Source organism: Salvelinus fontinalis, chromosome 8 (assembly GCF_029448725.1).
Source record: "Salvelinus fontinalis isolate EN_2023a chromosome 8, ASM2944872v1, whole genome shotgun sequence".
In the NCBI taxonomy this organism is placed as follows: Eukaryota; Metazoa; Chordata; class Actinopteri; order Salmoniformes; family Salmonidae; genus Salvelinus; species Salvelinus fontinalis.
In genome coordinates this window covers 3,544,310-3,568,510 of record NC_074672.1, presented here as the reverse complement: position 1 = coordinate 3,568,510, position 24,201 = coordinate 3,544,310, and the positions used below count along the sequence as shown (strand labels likewise).

The 24,201-nt window shown below is 44.5% G+C and overlaps 1 protein-coding gene across 2 annotated transcripts in view; it reads left to right on the top strand.

The window, feature by feature from the left end:
• Positions 1-23,024, top strand: part of LOC129860388 (netrin-3-like) — a 76,156-nt gene extending 53,132 nt beyond the window's left edge. The window contains exons 3-7 of one of the 2 annotated variants that reach the window (XM_055930757.1): positions 7,760-7,948; positions 14,457-14,606; positions 17,032-17,088; positions 21,941-22,015; positions 22,296-23,024. In XM_055930757.1, coding sequence (XP_055786732.1) covers positions 7,760-7,948; positions 14,457-14,606; positions 17,032-17,088; positions 21,941-22,015; positions 22,296-22,687 — 863 coding nt within the window. In that variant the 3' untranslated portion in view covers positions 22,688-23,024. Of the gene's footprint in view, positions 1-7,759; positions 7,949-14,456; positions 14,607-17,031; positions 17,089-21,937; positions 22,016-22,295 lie in introns of both variants that reach the window. The other variant, XM_055930756.1, reaches the window with a different exon arrangement.
• Positions 23,025-24,201: the final 1,177 nt, after the last annotated feature.

Genomic DNA, 24,201 nt, shown 5'->3' with positions numbered 1-24,201 from the left:
AGCTGTTCTCCCTAGAGAGAGGGGGATGAAGAGCTCAAAAGAAAATAAATGTTCTCTTTAGCTCTCTCTCCTCTGCACCTTTCTTATCTGGGTTGTACTTTATCAATTCAATCACTTTTTGACTTCCTTTATATTTTTCTCTCTCTCCTCTGTTCTTCATGCTATATCTTCATTCTTCAGCAAACGTGTCATCTAATTTATTGGACACCAGAGTACTACTAGCAGACCGGGGGAGTACAATGCACGCTACTTTGCAATATTTCAGAATAAGCACTGTGTCTGCGTGGGTTTAATATTTTACAGTTTTTCCTACTAAGAAAATTGCAAGAAATGGCTGGGCATTTCCCGTTCAAACCAGAAGTGCTATTTAAAAGCATATGCAATTGAAGCTGGAAGTTTACATACCCTTAGGTTGGAGTCATTAAAACTAGTTTTTCAACCACTCCACAAACCTCTTGTTAACAAAATACAGTTTTGGCAAGTCGGTTTGGACATCTACTTTGTGCATGACACAAGTCATTTTTCCAACAATTGTTTACAGACAGATTATTTCACTGTATCACAATTCCAGTGGGTTAGAAGTTTAAATACACTAAGTTGACTGTGCCATTAAACAGCTTGGAAAATTCCAGACAATTATGTCATGGCTTTAGAAGCTTCTGATAGGCTAATTGACATCATTTGAGTCAATTGGAGGTAACCTGTGGATGCATTTCTGTTGGATGCAGTTTTGTTCGGTAATGTCCATCATTTAGGTCCAAATAGCTATTTTTGTAGCGTGTTTGGTAAACAAATCAAACGTCAGGAAGCGCGTTCACTAAAAGCTGACGAAATGTCCAATAGTTCCGTAACAGTCAGTAGAAACATGTCAAACAATGTATTGAATCAATCTTTAGAATGTTTTTAACATAAATCTTCAGTAACGTTCCAACTGGAGAATTTCATTGACTTCAGATGAGCGATGGAACAGAGGTCCCTCATGTGAACGTTCATGGTCAAAGAATGGTCAGGTCATGGCAGACCTGACTAATTCCCCTCTCATTCGGCCCCCCTTCACATTAGAGGCATCAGACAAGGTTCTACAGACTGTTGACATCTAGTGGAAGCCGTAGGAAGTGAAAACTCATCCATATCTCGCTGTGATTTCAATGGGAGCTTGGTTGAAAATCTACCAGCCTCAGAATTTCCACTTCCTGTTTGGATTTTTTCTCAGGTGTTTGCCTGCCATATGAGTTCTGTTATACTCACAGACATAATTCAAACAGTTTTAGAAACTTCAGAGTGTTTTCTATCCAATACTAATAATAATATGCATATATTAGCAACTATGACTGAGGAGCAGGACGTTTACTCTGGGCAACTCTGTGCACCTTTCATCCAAGCTACTCAATACTGCCCCTGCAGCCATAAGAAGTTAAAATATATATATATTGCTTTGACGTGTTCATATGCTATCTGGAGCCCCGACCTCCGGTGGAGCTTTGATGTGTTAATGAATTGAAAAATGGCCCTGTCCGGTGTTTAATTATCCCTGCTGAGCCTAATTAGAGTGAGTTTGTCTGGTGTGTGTGTGTGTGTGTGCGTGTGCATGTGCATGTGTTGTGTGTGTGCTTGTAGTTGTGCACAAAGCACTTCAAAACAAACCCATAAACATTCCAAGTGCCGCAGCAAATCCTCGAGCAGGCACTGAGGTGAAGTTAACACCCCCCCCACCCACCTCTCTCTAGATTTCTCTTCTTTCTCATTTCTCTTCCTTCCCGTCTTTTTTTAAAGAGAGAGAGGAATAATGGGAACGTCTTGTTTAAAGTATCAGGTCCAGCCGGTAGTGCAACTGGTTCACAACACAGAAACACACTCTCCCGTTCTCAACAGGTCTAATCCAGCATCGGAGCGTTCCTCTTATATTGGATGCCAGCTCTAGAACTGGACTTTTATTGTCCAGTTTATTCCTATTCACAATGGCATTTTAGACAATCCGTTGATCCAAAATTCTTTGTCCGTTTTGTGTGGAAAAGTCCCAATATTGAATTGAACATTGAATTCCTCCATGTGAAGGAGGGACGTAATGGCAGTATAGGATTTAGGCTGGAGAAAAATAAGAGTGCCAGTGATCCTGCTACACGGTGATAGTGGACACAAGTGCTCACAGCACTGTGTGTGTGTTTAAGACGTTTGATCACAATCTCCATCCCTTCTCCAGTTCGCCCACCCTCCACACACCAGTGCTACTCACAATTTTTTGTAAGGGGGCCACTTTGAGACAATCATTCAGAGGGCCGCATAGATCTTTGTACTTTGTCTTCCAATTGTATCAACGATCAGATGTACAGCACATCACAAATATATATATATATATATATGTGTATATATATATATATATATATTTGATGGGTGTATATATAGATATGTGTGTATATATATATATATATATATATATATATATATATTTGATGTGTGTGTATATATATATATATATATATATTTGATGTGTGTGTGTATATATATACACACATCAAATAGGCTACCTCACATATATAAGACCCATATTAAGGGTTACTTCAAACGTCCCGTCTGCTCCTTGACTCAATTCATTCTAAATTTATAGTCTGTTGTTGCTTGTGAGGCAATCCAGGTGTCCCTTGGTAAGTCTGTTTATCTGTTTTTGTTTCACTATGTTCATTGTTGAAAATGTGGCTTCACGTGAATAAGTGCTGACAAAAAAATGTTCACCTTTTGCATACACTGCTTCAGAAGTGGATACTCTGTGTCTGACACAAGGCTACAGAAATGGGTAACACCTGATCTTAGTTCACCTTGCAATGTGTCCTATGCCTGCAGCTCCACTATCTCACTCTCTATTCCAGCACGGTCAGGACAGAGGGCTGTGACAACTGGGGTCAGAGGTGACACTGGCACATGAAAGGGGTTCTCAACGAAGTAGAAAAACTCCTTGTACTCCATGATATCCTTGAATCTTGACTCAGACTCCCAACTTCAACTCTTCCAACACACGCACAAATGCATCATAGCTAAAATGTTGCAGTGTGTCTGGGTTGGATCTGGCGACTGCTCTTGAGTTTTGGGAAATGAACAAACTGTATGTCAGGTATGGACAGTGTGGAGATTTAACTTTGTAATGCTGTGACCACACGCAGCATTTGAACGGAGTTTTAGCTTTCCCTTGGAGCTGGAGATTCACCGTGTTCAGGTGGCAGGTGATGTCAGATATAAAAGCTTTAATATCCACTGTGGATCACCCAGCTCTGGCTCCTCTCCCCTTGTTTGCAACAAATTCACGGATTTGAGGGAGGAGAGAGAGACATCTTTTCAAAACTCGCCGTATTCTGTCTGGTATTCCTCAAGCAACTTGCGGAAATGCCGGTGATTCAGTGCCCTCTCAATAATAATGTTCACCACACACACAACTTGCTGAATCACATTCTGTAAGTCACAGTCTTTGAGTTTAGCCACACGTGCTTCCTGATGAATGATATAATGAAACGTAACAAATTCGAGAATATGCTCTCTTTCTCATCAGGCCCATGAGTCCCTTCTCCTTCCCTCGAATGTTTGGGTGCCGTTAGAGCACACAGATGCCAGATTTGACCAGTCAATATTATTATCAGAAACAAATGTAACAAGGACTATCAAGATATCCTCTCCTCGTGTTTGTCCCTGGAGCGGCAGAAAACAGAAATGTTCCTCTCTGAACAACTCATTTTGAGGGAAGCGGACCCAAACACATAATTGGGCAATGTCACTTACATCAGTGCTTTCGTCAAGCGCAATACTAAAACACGGCGCCAGGGATATGTCAGTAATCAGTTGCTTACTGATGGCCTCGCTGATGTCGTCTATTCATCTTGTTATGGTCAAGTCTGAGAGTTGCAGTCCCTTATTTTGCTTTAAAATAGCTTCCTTGTTTGTGAAATCAGCATACAATATTTCGGCTGAGGCCTTAAAACAGTCTTTGACAATCTCCGCGTCTGCGAATGTTTGTTTCTCGCGACTATCCATGCAACCTCATATGTTGCCTCTGTCGTTTTCTCTGCAACAGTGCTAGATCTGTCCATCACTTGTTGTTGTCCTTTGAGCTGTCCTTTTGAGTTGCGTTATTTTGTTGTTTCTGAGGTTGCTTTGTGGTGGATATGTTTTGTCGAAGTGTGCATGGTGTGCCTGGAAATGTCACTCTAAATTGTCTTGTTTAAAACAATCGACTGCCTTCTGGCAAATACGACACAGTGAACTAGTCCCATCATGCAGTACAAAAAAATACTTCAACAGCTGCGCTATACTGCCATCTTTCTGCTGTCCAGGGAACAATAGATATAATCAATGGACATTTTTAGACTACCTGTATTTTTCCACATTTTTTTAAATTATGGTAAGTGTTTTTATTAAACCTACTGTGGGTTTCATCCGTCCCAGTTCTTCATACAGTACCTCAATAACATCCATCCATGTGACCAGTCCAATGATGTCATGTCTATGGTCCAAACCCTTCCGTTAAAATGGCTTGAGGTCAAGGGTCAAACCCAGACCCCATGCCGCCAGCCTCCCAGAACACACCACTAAAGAGCCAGCAGCAGCGTAGCTTCAGAAACAGGACATGTCCAAGGGGGATTCAAATCCAACTAGTATTTCATTAAATGTAGAAGACCATGGAAATTGGCTGCATAATAACTGGCAGATGGAATTGAGGGAAGGAGTCTGAGAATGTGCTCTTTTCCTGGGGCCTGCGACCCTGGAAAACTGTGTGGAGAAAAGTCTTCGTTCCCATCTCCCTGTGCCAGGCATTCCTCTTCCGAGGGAAGTAGCATTTGAGAAACAGAATTCCACTGTCGGCTGGTTTCAAATTCCCATTATTATTGATATGGCCTTGAGATTTTTCGTTCAAGTATCTCATGGTCCCATCAAAGGTAATTTTGTTGTCAAATTAAAAGTCACGCTTGAAAACCCATTCTTGACGTGGTGGCAATCTCTGTACTGGATGTGGTTATAACACTGTTCTTGGCTATAACAAAGAAGTCTGTCACAGTCAGTCTATCTCTCTCACACACACTGTGATTGGCAACACTTCATGGCACCATGCTTTCATTCAGTGCAGACTAGAGTGACCAAATGTCCCACATTATGGCCCTTTGTTCCGCATTTGATCAACAAATTCAAACAACAGTAATTTAGAAAAAATGGTCGATTTGTCCCATATTTGAGTCAGACATTCCAGCCTTTCTCTTGGAGTCACTTTGCGGTTAAGACAAGATATATATCATAAGGATGTGGTACTGGTGACGTTAATCACTTCTCCAATCATTGTTGACATATGATATTCTGCTCCGCCCAAGACTATCATCAACCAATGGCATTTCTCAAATCCTTTCAGGTTAAATTCCAGCCAACCTTGGAGAGGACAGTCACGACTAACTAGACCTTCTTACAAAAAGTGTGCTTCTGACGAAGAGCTACAGAAGTAGGCATAAGTAAATAGCCATATTAGACTGAAAGAAATAAAGTAATTTTGTCAAACTTGTAAGGCTCTCTAGGCTCATTCGTTGCTCATTCTACATATTTGCTACTACTTCACTCAATCGCGTTTTAAAAGTATCCCTTCCTAACTGTTTTACGTTCTCTGAGACCAAACAGAAATGTTTCCTTGGCCAAAGATACCCAGATTTTCATAAAACAGTCACGTGGTCTCTCGTTTCTGCATCAACACATTTTACGCCAGGCAAAAGAGTAGGATAGGTGCAATTCAATTAGCTTCTTTGGTGCAGAGGTGTAGTGCTGCTGGAGCGCACCGGTGTAGTGCCGCTGGAGCACACCGGTGTAGTATTGCTGGAGCACACCGGTGTAGTATTGCTGGAGTGCACCGGTGTAGTATTGCTGGAGCGCACCGGTGTAGTATTGCTGGAGCGCACCGGTGTAGTATTGCTGGAGCGCACCGGTGTAGTATTGCTGGAGCGCACCGGTGTAGTATTGCTGGAGCGCACCGGTGTAGTATTGCTGGAGCGCACCGGTGTAGTATTGCTGGAGCGCACCGGTGTAGTATTGCTGGAGCGCACCGATGTAGTATTGCTGGAGCGCACCAGTGTAGTATTGCTGGAGCGCACCGGTGTAGTGCTGGAGTGTCACTTGGCCACTTCTCACAATGGTGCTATTAAAGTTAGATAAAAGCTGAATCAATGCCTTGGATTCATTAGTATTCTACATAACAGAACCAAATTTAATAGCATAGTATAACGTTACTATTACAGCAAAAACACCACATCATTTCTTATGGGGTTTTAGGGTGGTTATCTGAATAGTCACAATTTTTTTTCATGCGGCCAAAACTCAAACGCGCTCACCATTAGGCCGAATGTGATTGGATTTAAACACAATACAGGAACGCTGTTGACGAGGCTATAGTTTGTTAACACCATCTGCTCTAGTTTGTTCACAACACAGTAATTCAAGAAGATCGAAATGTTTATTCCCATGAAACTGATTAAGATCAAATGACTGCTATGGAGATGATGTTTCACCGGTAAAACGTGAATAATTAGCATTCACGATTGACAGTGACGGTGGCCTATTTTGAAATTAGATATGCTTAAATTGGTGTTTGAGGATAATAAAAATAGAACATTTTCTTAAGACAATATAACCTCAGCAAAAAAAGAAACGTCCGCTTATTGTCAACTGCGCTTATTTTCAGGAAACTTAACACGTGTAAATATTTGCATGAACATAACAAGATTAACAACTGAGACATAAACTGAAAAAGTTCCACAGACATGTGACTAACAGAAATGGAATAATGTGTCCCTGAACAAAAGGGGGGTCAAAATCAAAAGTAACAGTCAGTGTCTGGTGTGGCCACCAGCTGCATTAAGTACTGCAGTGCATCTCCTCCTCATGGACTGCACCAGATTTGCCAGTTCTTGCTGTGAGATGTCACCCCACTCTTCCACCAAGGCACCTGCAAGTTCCCGGGCATTTCTGGAGGGAATGGCCCTAGCCCTCACCCTCTGATCCAACAGGTCCCAGACATGCTCAATGGGATTGAGATCCGAGCTCTTCGCTGGCCATGGCAGAACACTGACATTCCTGTCTTGCAGTAAATCACACATAGAACAAACAGTATGGCTGGTGGCATTGTCATAATGGAGTGTCATGTCAGGATGAAGGATACCACATGAGGGAGGAGGATGTCTTCCCTGTAACGCACAGTGTTGAGATTTCCTGCAATGACAACAAGCTCAGTCCGATGACGCTGTGACACACCGCCCCCAGACCATGATGGAACCTCCACCTCCAAATCGATCCCGCTCCAGAGTACAGGCCTCGGTGTAACGCTCATTCCTTCAACGATAAACGCGAATCCGACCATCACCCCTGGTGAGACAAAACCGCAACTCGTCAGTGAAGAGCACTTTTTGCCAGTCCTGTCTGGTCCAGTGACGGTGTGTTTGTGCCCATAGGCGACGCTGCCTTACAAGAGGCCTACATCTACTGAGCAAGCTATAATCATATATCTGAATGAGTGTTTTGAAAATGTGCTTTGAAATAGTGTGATTTATGGCGTATACCCAGACTATACCCATAATGCTGATTTCAACCTGTGGCGATGCCAATTTACCAAATGCTTTTCAACTATTACCGGTTTTTAAGTACCCTGGACATGTTTTGATATATGAAGAAGTAAAGCTATTCTCACTGAACATACAAGACATCTAAACGTTCTTTTTGCCTCTCTCTTTTCCCCTTCCCTCATTAGCGTGTAACTGCAACCTGCACGCCCGGCGCTGCCGCTTCAACATGGAGCTGTACAAGCTGTCAGGGAGAAAGAGCGGAGGCGTGTGCATGAACTGTCGCCACAACACGGCTGGACGCCACTGCCACTACTGCAAGGAAGGCTTCTACCGGGACATGGCCAAGCCCATCGCACACCGCCGCGCCTGCAAAGGTATGGAGTATACTCTATCTCTCAGAACAGTGTTTATAGTGTAAATGGTCCTTTTCGATTCAGTCGATGATGTTTTATTCGAAATTGGTATTTATTTACATCAACTGATGTATCACAGTTATAACAGGATTAGTAAAACTATTTTATAAGAAGTAGGCTGGCAACCTCACTTCCAACTCATTGGCTCTTTCCACCCTCCTAGGGTAAAAACAAATGAATGCCAAGCCTCCTTAAGTAAATAATTTGAATCTGTCACAGAAGCTGTTCTCCTGAAAACCCACATAAAAAATATTCCACTGGACCACAAGCCACATTAAATTAGCAGCCGATTGAGTTATTGCTCGTGGAAAAAGTGGTGTTTGAATTGTGGAATGTTTAGAATTTGCAGTGAATATTTTTCGGGCAAATTTTTAGGCTGAGAGCTTTTTATCATTTCAAGAACAACACCAGTTTCCTGCCCTTGTTGCTTGGGGAAATGTGAAAATCAATAGAAGAGGGAGCTGGCATTTTTTCTTGATTCTGTAGATTAGAGTGAGAAGTTAAGGGATTACTTTACAGAGAACTCAAAACGACGTGGATGGTGAGAACTAGCAACACTCCTAGCTGTGAAGGGCTTTTGTTGGAGATTACATGGTGGGAATCTCCCCTCATTGGATCCTGGTCAGGTTTCCACTCCGGGGCCGACCCAAACCTGATGGAATGACCCAAGTAACTATAAACGAAAAGGAGTTCCCAATGGTGTGATGGCACATTACTATTGTCCATATTATATCAATACTATTAAATACATTTTCATTATACTGTACAGTACAACAGTGCCACAACAGTGATTTTTTTGGGGGGGGAAATACCCATGCCATTTCTCCACTCACAGAGCAATTGACCATAGCACGACGTGACACAGTAATTGACTTTAGCAATTGTTTTTTGGCCTTTACAAATGACAAGTAACATACAGCATAATTATAGGTAGCTATGACTCAGCTGTAACGAAACGTATGTCCTTGTTGCCAATGCAAGACACATCACACACACACACGCAACCCGTGCCTGGGAGGCTGTGCGATCTGTTTTTATCAAAGCGGAGCAGTGCGCGCAGCAGGTCAAAGTAAGTAAAAACTTGATCTCCCTCCCCTCGGAAGGCCAGATGTGACGGAAATTAAAGTTCCTGTGGAAACGACCCTCAACCTGGGCGGCTGGTACCATGATTGATCAGACCAATCCCAGCTCCTTTTAGGACCTGTCTCTTTCCCTTTCTCCCCTCCTCTCTCACTTTCTCTCCCTCTCGCGAGGACCAAGCTCTCGTCTCTTCTATTCTCTACTTCTCTCTGATCCTCTGATTCGTTCTAGCTTTTTTTCTGCCGCAGTGTTTTGTATATTTGTCCACATGTGACAGGGCCAGGATAATGGTCAGGGGTTAAAATATGATCGGTGTCATGTCTGAAGTGGAGTAGCGGCAATAAAACACAGGTGTTAAAAAAAAGATATATATATATTTTACTTTATTTAACTAGGCAAGTCAGTTAAGAACAAATTCTTATTTACAATAACAGCCCAGGACCAGTGGGTTAACTGCTTTGTTCAGGAGCAGAAAAACAGATTTTTACCTTGAAAGCTGGGGGATTCAATCTAGCAACCTTTCGGTTACTGGCCCAATGCTCTAACCACTAGGCTACCTGCCACCCCTATGTTTAAAGGAAGTGAGGAATGGGCGAGTGGGTCTTGAGGGTTGGGGGGTGGAATGTCTGCCTGCTTCCAATCAGACCTCCTTTGTGGACGAGTGTCCATGTCGGACCTGCAGTGTGTGTGTGTGTGTGTGTGTGTGTGTGTGTGTGTGTGTGTGTGTGTGTGTGTGTCCGCGTGCTTGAGTGAGGGTCCAACACACACTCTTTAAGGATTGCCAGTTTAATGGACAGGCCAGACTCTGATGGAGGGTCAAGTGGCAGCGTCTCTCCCATCTGCTCTCAGTTACACCCTGGTGCTTAGGTAACACACACAGGTCCCATCCCCCCTCCACCCCCCATCCGCAGTGCCTCTCTGTGGGGTGCTCAGCTCCTGCGCGCTGGGGCAGCGGCCGCTGCCACTCTCAATCCACGGCTTTATGCTGCTACGTGCATAAAAACAGCCAGCAAATGAAAGAAACTTGCAGGCCATCACCGGTGCGACTGTAACCAGTCTTTACCTATGAGGTCTTCAATGTCAGCGCTTTATGTCTCCTAACATGTTGTAAGTTTGGCATCTATATTGACTAGAATGAATGGAATTCAAATTCAGACCGTTGAGTACGTCAGCAGCACTCTCCGACAGAATGCCACAAATAGACTTTATACTTAATGCATTGAGACCTCCAAGTAGCTTCTGAAGTGGAGCTAAATCATTTTATAGAATACATTTATAGAAACAGAATTAGGAAATCCAAGATGAGTCATTCCAATACCAAAATGCCCAGATGCAGACAGTGTCAAAGAAACACAAGTGTATGTCTAATACAGGGGCAGGCAAACGACAGGTCAAAGGCAGGGGTCAGTAATCCAGAGAAGGAGCAAAGGGTCCAGAACCGCAGGCAGTCTCAGGGTCAGGGCAGTCAGGGGTCAATAATCCAGTGAGGTAGGGCAAGGTATAGAACGGCAGGCTCAGGGTCAGGGCAGACAGAACGGTCAAAACCAGGAAGGACTAGGAAACAGGAGCAAGAAACAGACAGGAGCAGGGGAAAAAACACTGGTAGGTTTCACAAACAAAACGAACTGGCAACAGACAAACAGAGAACACAGGTATAAATACACAGGGGATAATGGGGAAGATCGGTGACACCTGGAGGGGGTGGAGACAAGCACAAAGACAGGTGAAACAGATCAGGCTGTGACACATGCCAGTATCGAGCAAATGTCTACAGAGCAAACAGCCCAATTAGAAAAAGTGAAATACTTGGACCCCTTTAAAAGGACGGTGTACTTACTTACCCACACACACTCGCACTGTTTGCTCAAACACACGCACGCTCACAAACTTGCATACGCACACACACACACACACACACACACACACACACACACACACACACACACACACACACACACACACACACACACACACACACACACACACACACTGAGCGCTACTGATCCATTCAGAGTTCAAGAGTGGGCAAACGTCCCAAAGCGGTGCTTGTCTGTCACGCCTTCAGTCACACAGGCTTGAAAAGTCATCAACATCTAAAGACATTTTTACTGCTTCCTAACTGGCCCAAGCCCCTGCATACAACTTTAGAAAGACAGTGTGGGGACGGAGAAGAGTGGCTGGGGGAGGCCCCTCCAAAAACACCATCCTGGCACTCGTCTGTTGTTTTCTGAGCGAAGACTGTTCACCCACAACATGTAACAGTAGATTTACAGACTACTCTAATCCTGTTTTAAAGAGGTTACATGGATAGAACACACATAAATGTACATTATAACAACATATTTGACTTTAAATGAGGTGTTCCGTATGACTCATAAACGTGTAGCTAAATATGTTTTGATTGTACCCATCCATATAAGACCATCCTATTCTGACATCTCCTTCATTTCGTTCTGATTTAGTAACACTAAGTTTGGTACCGGTTGCCTTTGTCATTAGACAATCAGTGAGACAATGGATTGGTCTAGACATGCAGGTATCATCCAGACTGGAACAGACTTTACCAGACAGATCAAATGACGAAACGTTTACACTTCTGCCCCCCCCCCCCATTTAGTATAGCAAACCAGTTCGTACATGATTTGCTATATTTCTTTTATAAACTCCTAGATTATTATAGTCCCTCCAGTTGGATTGTAGAGCATTGCTATCGTGCATAGAGGAGTGTTGCGATATGAAACCAGAGAGTTCGATGTGTTCTACTACCTATGGCCACGGGCTCCGAAACAGTGACTTTTTACTGGACTCATCAGCTGTGTTTCAATAACACGTCTAAAGGGGCACCAATCCCAGGGATGCCCAAAATTCCCAAATAGAGATGGAGGCCCCGTCTGCGCTGCACCTAGGCACAGGAACAAGTTCGGAGCGTTTGGCAGTAGAGAAGTCACATTGTAGACATGGAACGGAACTAATTCGTACCAGAAGTACCTTGAGTCCAGACCCACATTTGACTTTCAACCTCCCCGTGCGCCACTCCACTCAATACAGACTAGCACTGCGCTACAAACCCTGCCAACCCACGGCCAATCAAAGCCTTCCGTGAGTTTGGAGCCAGGTCAGGTGGTGGGGATTTTGCACGGAACGTGAGCTTGTTAGATTTACGGGGCAAACGAACCGACGCACTTTGACACCCCAGCCGGACACCCGGACGGAACAGCCACATGTGTGTCTGAAGAACAGAGCACTAACCCCCCCCACCCCACCCGACCACACCCTCCCTCATTACCAGCTCACATGGTACAGACTCCCTCCACCTCCCCACCCCCTCCCAAATCAACAGGTTGTAGAGTCCTTACTCCTCATTGATGGCAAAATGAGCAGCATAAATAAACAGATTCATACCAAGGGGAACAACAAAGCAAGGCCCTGAAGAAAACTCCTGTTAGCAGCTGCCATTCCTCAGAGACTGTTTGGTTACTGGGTTTTCCCCAAATGCTTGTTTCGCCATTTCTTTTTGTTTTTATGAAAGCGAGAGGACAAATACCAGCTATCACATTACAGTCAAAAGGAATACTTTGGGATTTTTGCAATGATGCCCGTTAACTACTTCCCCAGAGTGTGATGAACTTGTGGATACCATTTTTATGTCTCTGTTTCCAGTATGATAGAAGTTAGTTGGTAGCATGCTAGCTAACGCTAGTTAGCAACTTCCTTCAAACTGCAGACATAAAAATAGTATCCACTAGTTCTGACTCTGGGGAAGTAGATGAAGGACCTCATTGCCAAAATCCCAAAGTATCCCTTTAAAGTAAGGCAGTTTGCTTTGGCCATTTTGTAACTCAGCGAATGTGTTTTCTACCTAATTAAGTAGGGGAAAAGAGGCGTCCTCCCCTATCCTTTCAAAGTTTTTGGGCCAAAAGCTATTCTCAATACCAGAACTGATCGACAAGATAAAATGTACCATTTCATTATCAAATCCTGGGGACAGAGTTAAAACAAACAAAAAAAGTTTTTCAAATTTTTAAAACATTGTTTTTTATTGACTCTGGACAGAGGAACTGCAGTTCCAAGTCAAATCATTCAATCGCACCCTTTAAAGCAGAATGTTACTGAGATATTCAAGTTTGTGTTTTTTGTGTCAGGATGGGTCACGTCTGTCAAATTGGATCAGTGTAAAGTGTAACGGCGATACGTGATAGTGTGTGGACAGAGAGGTTTATCTTCCGATAATATGTGGTTTCTTAAAGAACACATTCACATTTCTGTTTTAACTGTTGAGCTGGCTTGAGCCAGGGTGAGGTGAGGGAGATTTAGTATTGTTGACGATGATGAGCACACCAGAAGCAAAGTTTGGACCATGTTATCTCTCACCCTCTGCCTTTCACTGTTCTTCCCCCTCTGTGTGTCTCTCTCTTTATTCTACTTTTTCTCTCCTCTTTTTCTTTCTATCTCTTCTCTCGCTCTCAATTTTAACACACCATTTTTCTCTTTCTCTCTCTCTCTCTCTCTCTCTCACACTCTTTCCACTTTCTCTGTATGTGTCCCTCTCCCCTGTTCTGCTTCTCTCTCTCTCTCTCTCTCTCTCCTCCTCTGTCTCCTCTCTGTCACCTTGTAAAGAGCTCTTGGAAGAGAGGAGTTGACCGACAAGCCGAGTCTTGTGTTCTGCAGCTTTTTAGACATAAAAAGCCCTCTATTGCTCAATGTGCATTTGGACGGCCATAGCGTACCATAAAGGACAGGGGGACTGGGACTCTTTCTGGCTGGCGTATTGCTGTTGGCACTCAGCGGGCGGCGGGCAGATTTTCAGGAAGCGATGAAACAGCAGAGTGGGTGGGTGTGTGTGTCAGAGTGTGTCACACACACACAAACAGGCACCAGCGTAGCTCTTGAGAGACTAGACAAATGGAGGCTTTTCTTCCCCGTCCACACAAACATATGCAAACACACACAAACACATATATGCACTTGCACACACAAACACACACATATGCACGCGCACAAACACACGTTTGCAGGGTACTGCCAGGTCCCAAAACCTGGAGGCGACAGTGGCAGGGTAGCCCAAGTGAGCAGAAGTAATCTCAGACCTAAGTATCTGGAGGATAGAGGAAATAGACTAGAGGAACACTCAGTCCCGTTGCATCTGGAATACTGTGGAATACTGTGGCAGATGATGATGAACTAGGATGTGTTGTACCTCGGAGCCTATTCATGAAAGGGTTCAAAGTACCATCGTGTTTGAGTCGAGTCACAAATAAACCTTGAAAGTGACACTGAACATCTGTGTGACAAACCATTGATTGTTTCTCAAAATGCCACAGCTAACCACCCCCCCCCCTTGCCTTCTCTCTCCCTTTCACCTCTTCCCCCTCTCCCTCCCTCTCTCCAGCCTGTGACTGCCACCCGGTGGGTGCGGCAGGGAAGACATGTAACCAGACGACGGGCCAGTGCCCCTGTAAGGACGGCGTGACGGGCATCACCTGTAACCGCTGTGCCAAGGGCTACCAGCAGAGCCGCTCGCCCGTGGCCCCCTGCATCAGTGAGTAGATCACATACACACACACTCATAGCTTGCAGGTCACCCTCGCGCACACTCGCAGGTCACATATTCACTCATAGCTCTCGTAGCTCACACACACAAGCACACGCATAGGTTTCACAATTATGGGTCACACTCACAAGTCACACACTCACAAGTCACACTCACACCAACTGCTTGCATATATACTCACAGCCACATACACGCAGGGCCACTGATTGCAAAAACAGTACTTCCACTGATGACTGAAGTAAATATGTGGTTCTGTTAAGTGCATGTCAATGACTTTATGACACAGGGGAGGCCCCAAAGCAGGAACACATTCTCATGAGTGAAGCGTCATGTATTGTATATGTATTGAACCTTCTTTCAAAAACATCCATTATGGTGTGTATGATTGTTGTGAGTGGCTCTGTGTGTGTAACATAATGGGGAAACCATGAACCATGTACCAATGAGGGGTTTAGAGCCACCCATGTAATATGGCAGCTACACCTGTTTCATTCCCGGTCTCATTTCTATAGTTAGATAACACCATTGCCTGTGTTTGAAAGAGAAAGTCAGAGTTTTTGATGCCTTTTGCAGCAATTGTTTAAAAAAAAAAGAGTTATAATTAGACAATAACCCCAGAAACATTTGCTCACTCTTTGGCCGGGTTGTAAAAGAGAATGTGTTCTCAGTTAACCTGCCCTGGTGAAACAAAGGTAGGGATAGAGAGGTTCCAAGCTGGCATCAGTCACACATATGAAGGCAGATCATGGTGGTCTACTCTGAGACCTCAGTACTTGTTTACCGTTCAGGCTTTAGTACCGTCACGTGTGTGTGATTGTGTGTGCACTTGCGTGCGCGTGCTCTGTGAGTGAGTATGTGTTTGTATGTATGAATCGGATCACTAGTCCACCACCTGCGGGCTGGAGGAAAAGAGGGTAGCTTGCCATCGTGCTCTGCCATGTGGTTTGGCACAATGACCCACACACACACACACACACACACACACACACACACACACACACACACACACACACACACACACACACACACACACACACACACACACACACACACACACACACACACACACACACACACACACACACACACACACACACACCAGGCTTGTGTAACCCTGAACCAGCCACAACAGACCATGCTGTGCCATACCAAGCTACGCTATACCACGTCGTGCCACATGGTGCTGTGTTGTTGGTTTCACATTGGTGTTACAGAGCAGATGGTGGAGGGCAAAAAAGGAGAAAACAATGGTGGTCACGGCCAAACTAACCAACCATACACTTTCCAGGGCCACTGAAGACACCCAATGAGGAGAGAGTGTTTATTGGCCTCAGTGTGTGTGTCTGTCAGCGCGTGCATGTACGAAGGCATCTCTTCCCAAAACGCCCTCCATTTTGTTGGTACTATCCATCCGTCCCCGGTCAAGCCCTTCTGCCCCCTAACACGGTAAGACACAGAGACCAGGACTGCTAACGCCCAATTAGTATGATACCACCGCCCCTCAACCCTTCACCTTCAGAGGACACGCCCACAGCTTGCCGTGCCTTTGACCAGCTGTTCTCCTCTCCTCTCTGCCTTTAGCAAGCACTCCAAAGCTCAATGCCCTATTTGTTTTTCTTCGTGGGGGTGTCCATAATTTCAAAGCGAGAGAACTGCCGCTTGCCTCTCAAAACACACTTTCCAAGGAAGCCCCGTCTGTTTGTTTGACTCCAACCCGGTTCATTGTCCCTCTAACTCCCCAGTCGAAAGGCAAGTCCCTCTGGGTGCACGCTAACGATGCCAAGCCAGCGTCCAATTAGCCTGTTGTTATCAGTGGATTTGTTGTTAGCATTTTTTTGCGTAGTATTAGCATTTGTATTGAATAATGACCCTTGTTTTGGAGGGACTTCCTTAAGGATTGCATTGTTTTGACTGTGGTCGAGAACGGCGAAGGGTTTTGGTTGAGCTAATCAGGCGTATTGAGGGAGTTTGCATCTGTCTAAAGATGTTACTATTATGGGTGGCTCCCTCCTTTGCCATCTGTCTAATATTTCAATTTTTTAATACATTGATATTTTGCACAATGTGTTTGTTTGGTGCTACTGTTCTCAGAGGAAGAGAGTTCGACTCAAAGTATATTTCCACAAAGCGCGTGTGTGTGTGTGTGTGTCTGTGTGTGTGTCTGTGTCTGTGTGCCAATATCACTATCTTTATCACTGTGTATTTAGGTTGATATTTTCAACCTACACCCTCCTCTCTTTCTTCCTATGTCAAATAACTGATTCAATTCAGGAATACTGAATTTGCTTGACCACATATGTAAACAGTAGGCACATGGCCAAAGCAATGTCTATGTCTACATAAACTAATATGGACATACATTTTTTCCATAAAGCTCTTGTTAAAACTCTGTTGTTCTCTGTATGTGTTTCAGAGATCCCAGTGGTGAACCCTACAGCCATGGTCAGCGGCAGCACAGAGGAACCGGCAGGTCAGTTACTCCCCCAGCCTCATTTCACACCTGACACCTGTGTAGGAGAAAAAAACACCCTTTTTAAGATTTCTGGCATCCCTGTGTTTCTATTTTGACTGCTCTTTATCCAAGTGAGATGTTCCATTATCTTAAAACCTGGGGGGGGGGGGTTGAGTGTTGGCGACCAACAGTATGGGTCAATTATCCCCCCTCCCGTTTTTTAACGCTCTTGTCTCGTGGAATCGCAGCACGGTGATTCATCACAGGCTTTAACGACATAACTCCACGCTGCAGCGACCACAGATATACCTCCCACAACTACATCAACCCCTCCTCAGCTTTCACAGTTGGTTTGAGATACGGTCCACTTCGCAAGGCCCAGTGCAGAAGATATGTGCTGCAAGGCCTGGAAGTTCTCACAACCCACATGAAAAAATACTTTAGTATACTATGGTATAAATACTACAGTATTCCCTGTAGTGGCTTTGCGGACTTTACTGTAGTTATTCACTGTAGTGTTTTAGTCCAAAAAAAACACTACAGTGAGCCAAAGACAGACTTGGTCTCAACTTGAAGAAATTGCAATAGGAGGGAACTTAAAATAACTTAAATGTCTATCTCGGCCGTGTGAGTTGTGGAGTCATCTCATCGTTCCACCTGCCAGACCACAGCTAGATAGGCTTAGCAGTTCCACCTTGCCCTCTGATAGGCTAGGTGGAATTTTCACCACATTGCTTACACCAACCCAATCTCTGCTTGGGCTTGTAACCCTCACACACACACAATACACTTCTCTGTGTTTCTGCTTCCCTGGGAAAGTGTTTTCCCACTGTGACAAACAAACAAGAATGGTTGTTTATCGTCAACTCATCTCTGCACAAGTGGGCAACATATAGGAAAATGTCCCATCCCTCTCTCTCCTCCCGTCCAACCCACCATAGACGAACACACCTCTCCTCCTGCATAAGGCCCTCAGAAACCCAAAACCTGAAAATGTCTGTGTGTGTGTGTGTGTGTGTGTGTGTGTGTGTGTGTGTGTGTGTGTGTGTGTGTGTGTGTGTGTGTGTGTGTGTGTGTGTGTGTGTGTGTGTGTGTGTGTGTGTGTGTGTGGGCGCGCGCGCAAGGGGGTGGTAGATGCAATTTGTAACTGTCACCACGCTGTGAACAGGGACAGGGGAGCAAGAGTAACCGGAGCCGCCAATGCATGTGATTGTGTGTTTTCAGCCGCGGCTCTTCTGGGTCAATGGCTGATTCATGGGGGGGTTTCCAGGTGAATGCCCATCAGTAAGTGACTCTTCATGGGAAAACACACACTGGCCCTGAGCCAGAATTTCACCACTGATATCATGGGCTGCACAGCTGGCCACTGTACCAGGGTACCATGCACACACATGCAGGCACACACACAGAGATGTGCATATACAGTTGAAGTCGGAAGTTTACATACACCTTAGCCAAATACATTTAAACTCAGTTTTTCACAATTCCTGACATTTAATCCTAGTAAAAATCCCCTGTCTTGGGTCAGTTAGGATCACCACTTTACTTTAAGAATGTGAAATGTCAGAATAATAGTAGAGAGAATTATTTATTTCAGCTTTTATTTATTTCATCACATTCCCAGTGGGTCAGAAGTTTACATACACTCAATTAGTATTTCGTAGCATTGCCTTTAAATTGTTTAACTTGGGTTAAATTACCAAATGGAGGGCGAAGGAGAGCTTTGTATGCATCTTTGTGTGTGGAGTAAAGGCAGTCTAGAGTTTTTTCCCCTCTGGTTGCACATATAACATGCCGGTAGAAATGAGGTAAAACCGGGCTCCTGAGTGGCGCAGTGGTCTGAGGCACTGCATCGCAGTGCTAACTGTGCCACTCGAGATTCTGGGTTCGAGTCCAGGCTCTGTCACAGCCGGCCACGACCGGGAGACCCATAAGGCGGTGCACAATTGGCGGAGCATCATCTGGGTTAGGGGAGGGTTTGGCCGGCAGGGATGTCCTTATCCCATCGCGCACTAGCGACTCCTGTGGCAGGCCAGGCGCAGTGCACACTGACATGGTCGCCAGGTGCACTGTGGTTCCTCTGACACATATGTGCGGCTGGCTTCCGGGTTAAGTGGGCATTGTGTCAAGAAGCAGTGCTGCTTGGTTGGGTTGTGTTTGTGGGGGATGCACGGCTCTCGACCTTCGCCTCTCCCGAGTCCGTACGGGAGTTGCAGCGATGAGACAAGACTGTAACTACCAATTGGATACCACAAAATTTGAGAGAAAAATGGGTAAAAGTAAAAAATAAATATAATAATAAAATAAATAAGATCAAATGGATTTAAGTTTGCCTGCACTAAAGTCCCTGGCCACTAGGAGCGTCGTTTCTGGATGAGGATTTTCTTGTTCATTTATGCCCTTATACAGCTCGTAGTGCCAGCATCGGTTTGTGGTGGTAAATAGACAGCTATGAATTATATCGATGTGAACTCTCTTGGTAGATAGTGTGGTCTACAGCTTATCATGAGGTATTTTATCTCAGACGAGCAATACCTCGAGACTTCTTTAAAATTAGACACAGCGCACCAGAAGTTATTGACACTGAGCTCTTCAGTAAGGCCATTCTACTGACAATGTGTGTCTATGGAGATTGCATGGCTGTGTGCTCGATTTTATACACCTGTCAGCAACGGGTATGGCTGAAATAACCGAATCCACTAATTTGAAGGTGTGTCCACATACTTTGTTTTACATATAGTGTGTATCAAATCAAATCAAATGTTATTTGTCACATGCACTGAATACAAAAGGTGTAGACTTTACAGTGAAATGCTTACATAACCAACAGTGCAGTTTTAAGAAAAATAAGACTTTATATACATACCGTACATACACACGTGCAAGCATATATGTATACAAATAACACTTTAGAGCCCAAGCCCCTATGGTTAAAAGCCAGGGAGCAGGTTGAACCTTTCTTTTCTACTTGACTGGCCGGTTGAACTGCTCTCCCACATCACTAAGAGTGTTTTCTCTCCACTCCTATAGTTCGACATTCAACAGATTTATTCAGCTCTCCCCATGACAGATTCAGTGTGGCCTACTTCATCAATTCATTCAGTGCGCCCCTTCGACAACCCACGTACCCACGCACTCATACGAAATCCTCTCTCTCTCTCTCACTTACTCACACACACATCAACCCAGGTTTGTTTAACTGTGGTTTATTGAAAGCTGCTGTGAGTGAGAGGTATAGGCACTAGGCAGCTGCTCTGGCCTCTCTCTCTGCTTGTTGCTAATAAAAGGCCCATCACTTTGACATATGGGCCAAGCCTCCCTGACATTTTTACTGGTTCCTCGGCCTCCTCTCTCGTCCTCCTCCCCCTCCTCCTGCCCTAGTCTGCTCAGGCTCTCTCCAAACCCTCAGCAAAAGGAGTGTATGCGACCTACCCAGAAACCGTTTCTTGGGCCATATTCCTGCAAGCAATCACTTTTATTTAGTTTTGTTTGGAGGGCGAGACCGCTTCCCTTCCCAACTTCTGAATGTTTTCACTTTGAAGGCAGCTAGAGAGGGAGACCAGGGAGTTCGCAGATACCCGGGCTCAGTGTCTTTGCGATTTTACGCTAGTTATAAATGCAACCTGGTGTCTTCTGGACTTTTTTGTGTGTCCCCTTCGAAAGCCTGCATAAAATTAGATCAGGCACCAAGCTCCCTGGCTTGCTCACTAGAAGACATGTCAGGTCAGCAACTCTGTGTCCCTCTGTGACCTTTTAAACCAAACCATATATTAAAGTACACCATCCTTTCATAATCACAAATTGTAGGCAAAACGAGTACTGTAGAGGTGGTTTAATGAACATGCTTGACACTTTGTTCTTTTGTCACAACTCCCACTGCAGTGACATTAAAGCCAATAGGCCATTTTAATAGTCATGTGTTTTCTAATGTCCTATATAGATCTCTACGGGTTCAATTGAATAAAATCCGTACTGCAGTATGTATGCAGTCGATCAACTCTGTTAACTGCAAACGTTTTTCAACCTCTCTAGTTTACACGTCTATGATGCAACACCCACTAAACATGGTCAAGTCCCAGAGAAACACCGTCGACCACAGGGCAGCTTCTTCCTCCTTATAGGTACAACGGTCAGCTTTGTGGTCTCTTTCTGGTCGTGGTCTCACAGCCATCCAACCATGACCACTTCCACTGCACGCTGTCTATTCTCTGGGCCCCACAAAGGCAGGAAGACATGTCAAACGGAACACTTTCCCCCCTCTGTAATATTTCACCGGCCGCGACTCCCCCCACCGGTTATTGCAGGGGCTTACATGTGATTTGTCTAAGGTCGTATTTTACTCCAACTAACCCGACCAAACCTAACATTTCCTCTATCCAGGCGCCTGTCTCAGAACCCCGGCACATTTGGTGTGTGTGTGCGTGTGCGCATGCGGCCGTTTGTGTGTGTGTTCCTGTGTGTGTGTGTGCGTGCCTGTGTGTGGGTGCGTGTGTGCATGTTTGTGTCTCTTGGTGTGTATGTGTGTGTGCTACGTGCGTGTGATATGTGCATTTAATTGAAAACACTCTTGGTGTGTGTTTTCAGTGTGCAAAAGCCTGCTGCGTGTAATGATTCCTAATGTGTATTACAACTTCTAATGTGAAACAGCCTTAAGTGTGTAACAGTTCTGAGAATGTAACCATGTCACCATCTTCACTTTTTTATCGTCTCCAGTGTGTAACTACTGTCTGGTTATGTGCGTAATAGTCCCTATATGTGTCACTGTCCTGTTTTGTGTGTAAGTGTGTAACTATCCCCAGCAAGTTAGACTTCCAGATGTGAGACTGCCTTTTAGTGGGTGTGTAAAAGGTACTCTTTCTTTCATCAGCAGATTGTGAGTCATATTGCAAACCAGTGAAAGGGAATCTGAAGATCAACATGAAGAAATACTGCAAGAAAGACTATGGTGAGTGATTGAACAGACGAATACAGCCTATTTATTTATCCAACATGATTGGTGAATATGGTGAAAAAAGAAAGTACCCATACTGGATCAGTGAATTATAACAGTGAATTACCAACCCAGCACTCCAAAACATGATTGTTAGTAGCTATATTTTATTATGATATTATATTATGTTATTACTGGCTTTTTTGCTGAATAGTATTTTCAATTAGTTTGTCATTTTTGTTAGTACTGTACCTGCATCAGTTGTAATGGTTGGTTTGTCTGTGTGTCTCGTCAGCGATGCAAGTCAACGTGCTGGACATGGAGACGGTGGGCGACTGGGCCAAGTTCTCTGTCAACGTGGTGTCTGTCTACAAGAGCCGTGGAGAGCCACTCAAACGGGGCGACAACGTCCTGTGGATCCACATGAAGGACCTGGCTTGCAAGTGTCCAAAAATCCAGATGAGCAAGCACTTCCTGGTTATGGGCACTAGCGAGACCGGGCCCGGGGGTTCTAGGCCTGGGGGGCCCAGAGCTGGACCAGGGGCCGTAGGGGCCACTGCGGGAGCAGAGCGGATAGGGCTCCTGGCCGATAAGAACAGCCTGGTCATCCAGTGGAGAGACATTTGGACACGGCGCCTCCGGAAGTTCCAGCGCAAAGAGAAGAACGGCAAGTGCAGCAAAGCATGATGGGAGAGAGAGCAGCACCCCCCACCCGTACTCCTACCCCCCATGACCCCTTCCTAGCTCTCAGCTAGTTCACAAACACGACCCCACCCCCGACCCCCTAAAAACCCTGAACCCCAAAGCGGGGACACTGCACATTACAGAGACTGCATGTATTTTGGCTGTTTTAAGGACCACTTTGTGTATATTGTATAACTATTTCATTTTTATTTCCTGTTTTACTCATGGGACTCTAATCTATTGGTCTGCCTTAAAAAGGGACCGTTAAAAAGGGTACGAAATGACAACGACAGCAAAAAATGTCAACTCTCGCCCCCACTCACAACCCCCCCCCCCCCCCCCCCCCTTTCAGACTGCTTTAGTCCCCCGTCCTGTCACCATGTGTTTTGAAACTATCAAAGCTCACATTTCATTTTTTTTTTACCAGGAGTATTTATACAAATACAAAAAGGCACTCGCACATCTGAGCAATCTTATTTGCAGGTGCATGGCATCAATTGGACAAGATGAAGGAAAAGGAAACCGCACACTGCTCTTGATAGTATCACCGATATTTAATAAGCTTACGTATCGGCCACACGGCCTTCGTCAGAGCTTTTGGGATTTTTTTGAAAGTTGCACCCTTATGTAGACCTGGCTCCACCCACATCCGTTCTACACATCGAAGGGGGTTGGAAGCAAAGGAAAATAAATAAGTGCTACCAAATATAACAATGTGCATTTCATAACTCATACAAAAGTGTATAAATAAGGCGTATTGAACACTTCTGTATAATCACAATGAGGACATAGCAAGTTCATTAGTCATTGGGTACATCATATGAAAAACGTCAGAATAATCTACAAGAGACACACATTTCATGTTCCAATTCACAGCATAACATACAAAGGCATTTCATCATTAAGTCCTTTTGGAAACAATGTCTGGAGGGTGAAAATCCAAAAACATTCTCTTTTACTCAGAGTATTATTAATATCACCTCCCCTGTCTGATATCTTAACTTTCTCTATGCCACAAAATCTAAAGGTGGAAATGTCATGCTTCATGTCATTGAAATGTACAGCGACTGGATACTCCCTGTCGTTTCTCCTGATTGAACTTTTGTGTTCACTAATTCTCTGTTTAAGAGAGCGGGTGGTTTTACCGACATAACAGAGCCCACATGGACATTTAATAATGTAAATAACATGGGTGGTGGAACACGTAATAATGTCATTTATTTGGAACCTTTTTCCTGTGTGTGGGTGACAGAAATATTGACACTTCATCATGTTGTTGCACTGTGCGCATCCTCTGCATTTATAGCTACCATTTGGTAGAGGGCGTAAAAGTGCTTGGCTAATTTTCTTAAGTGGCTGGCAGTTGGCATGAACCAATTTATCGCGTAAATTGCGACCTCTCCTATACACAATACGTGGTGGATATTTAAATTCAGCCGGCAAAGCTGGGTCCGATGATAAAATATGCCAGTGTTTCTTGACCACCTCTCCCACTTTTCGCGAATTCAAAGTATATG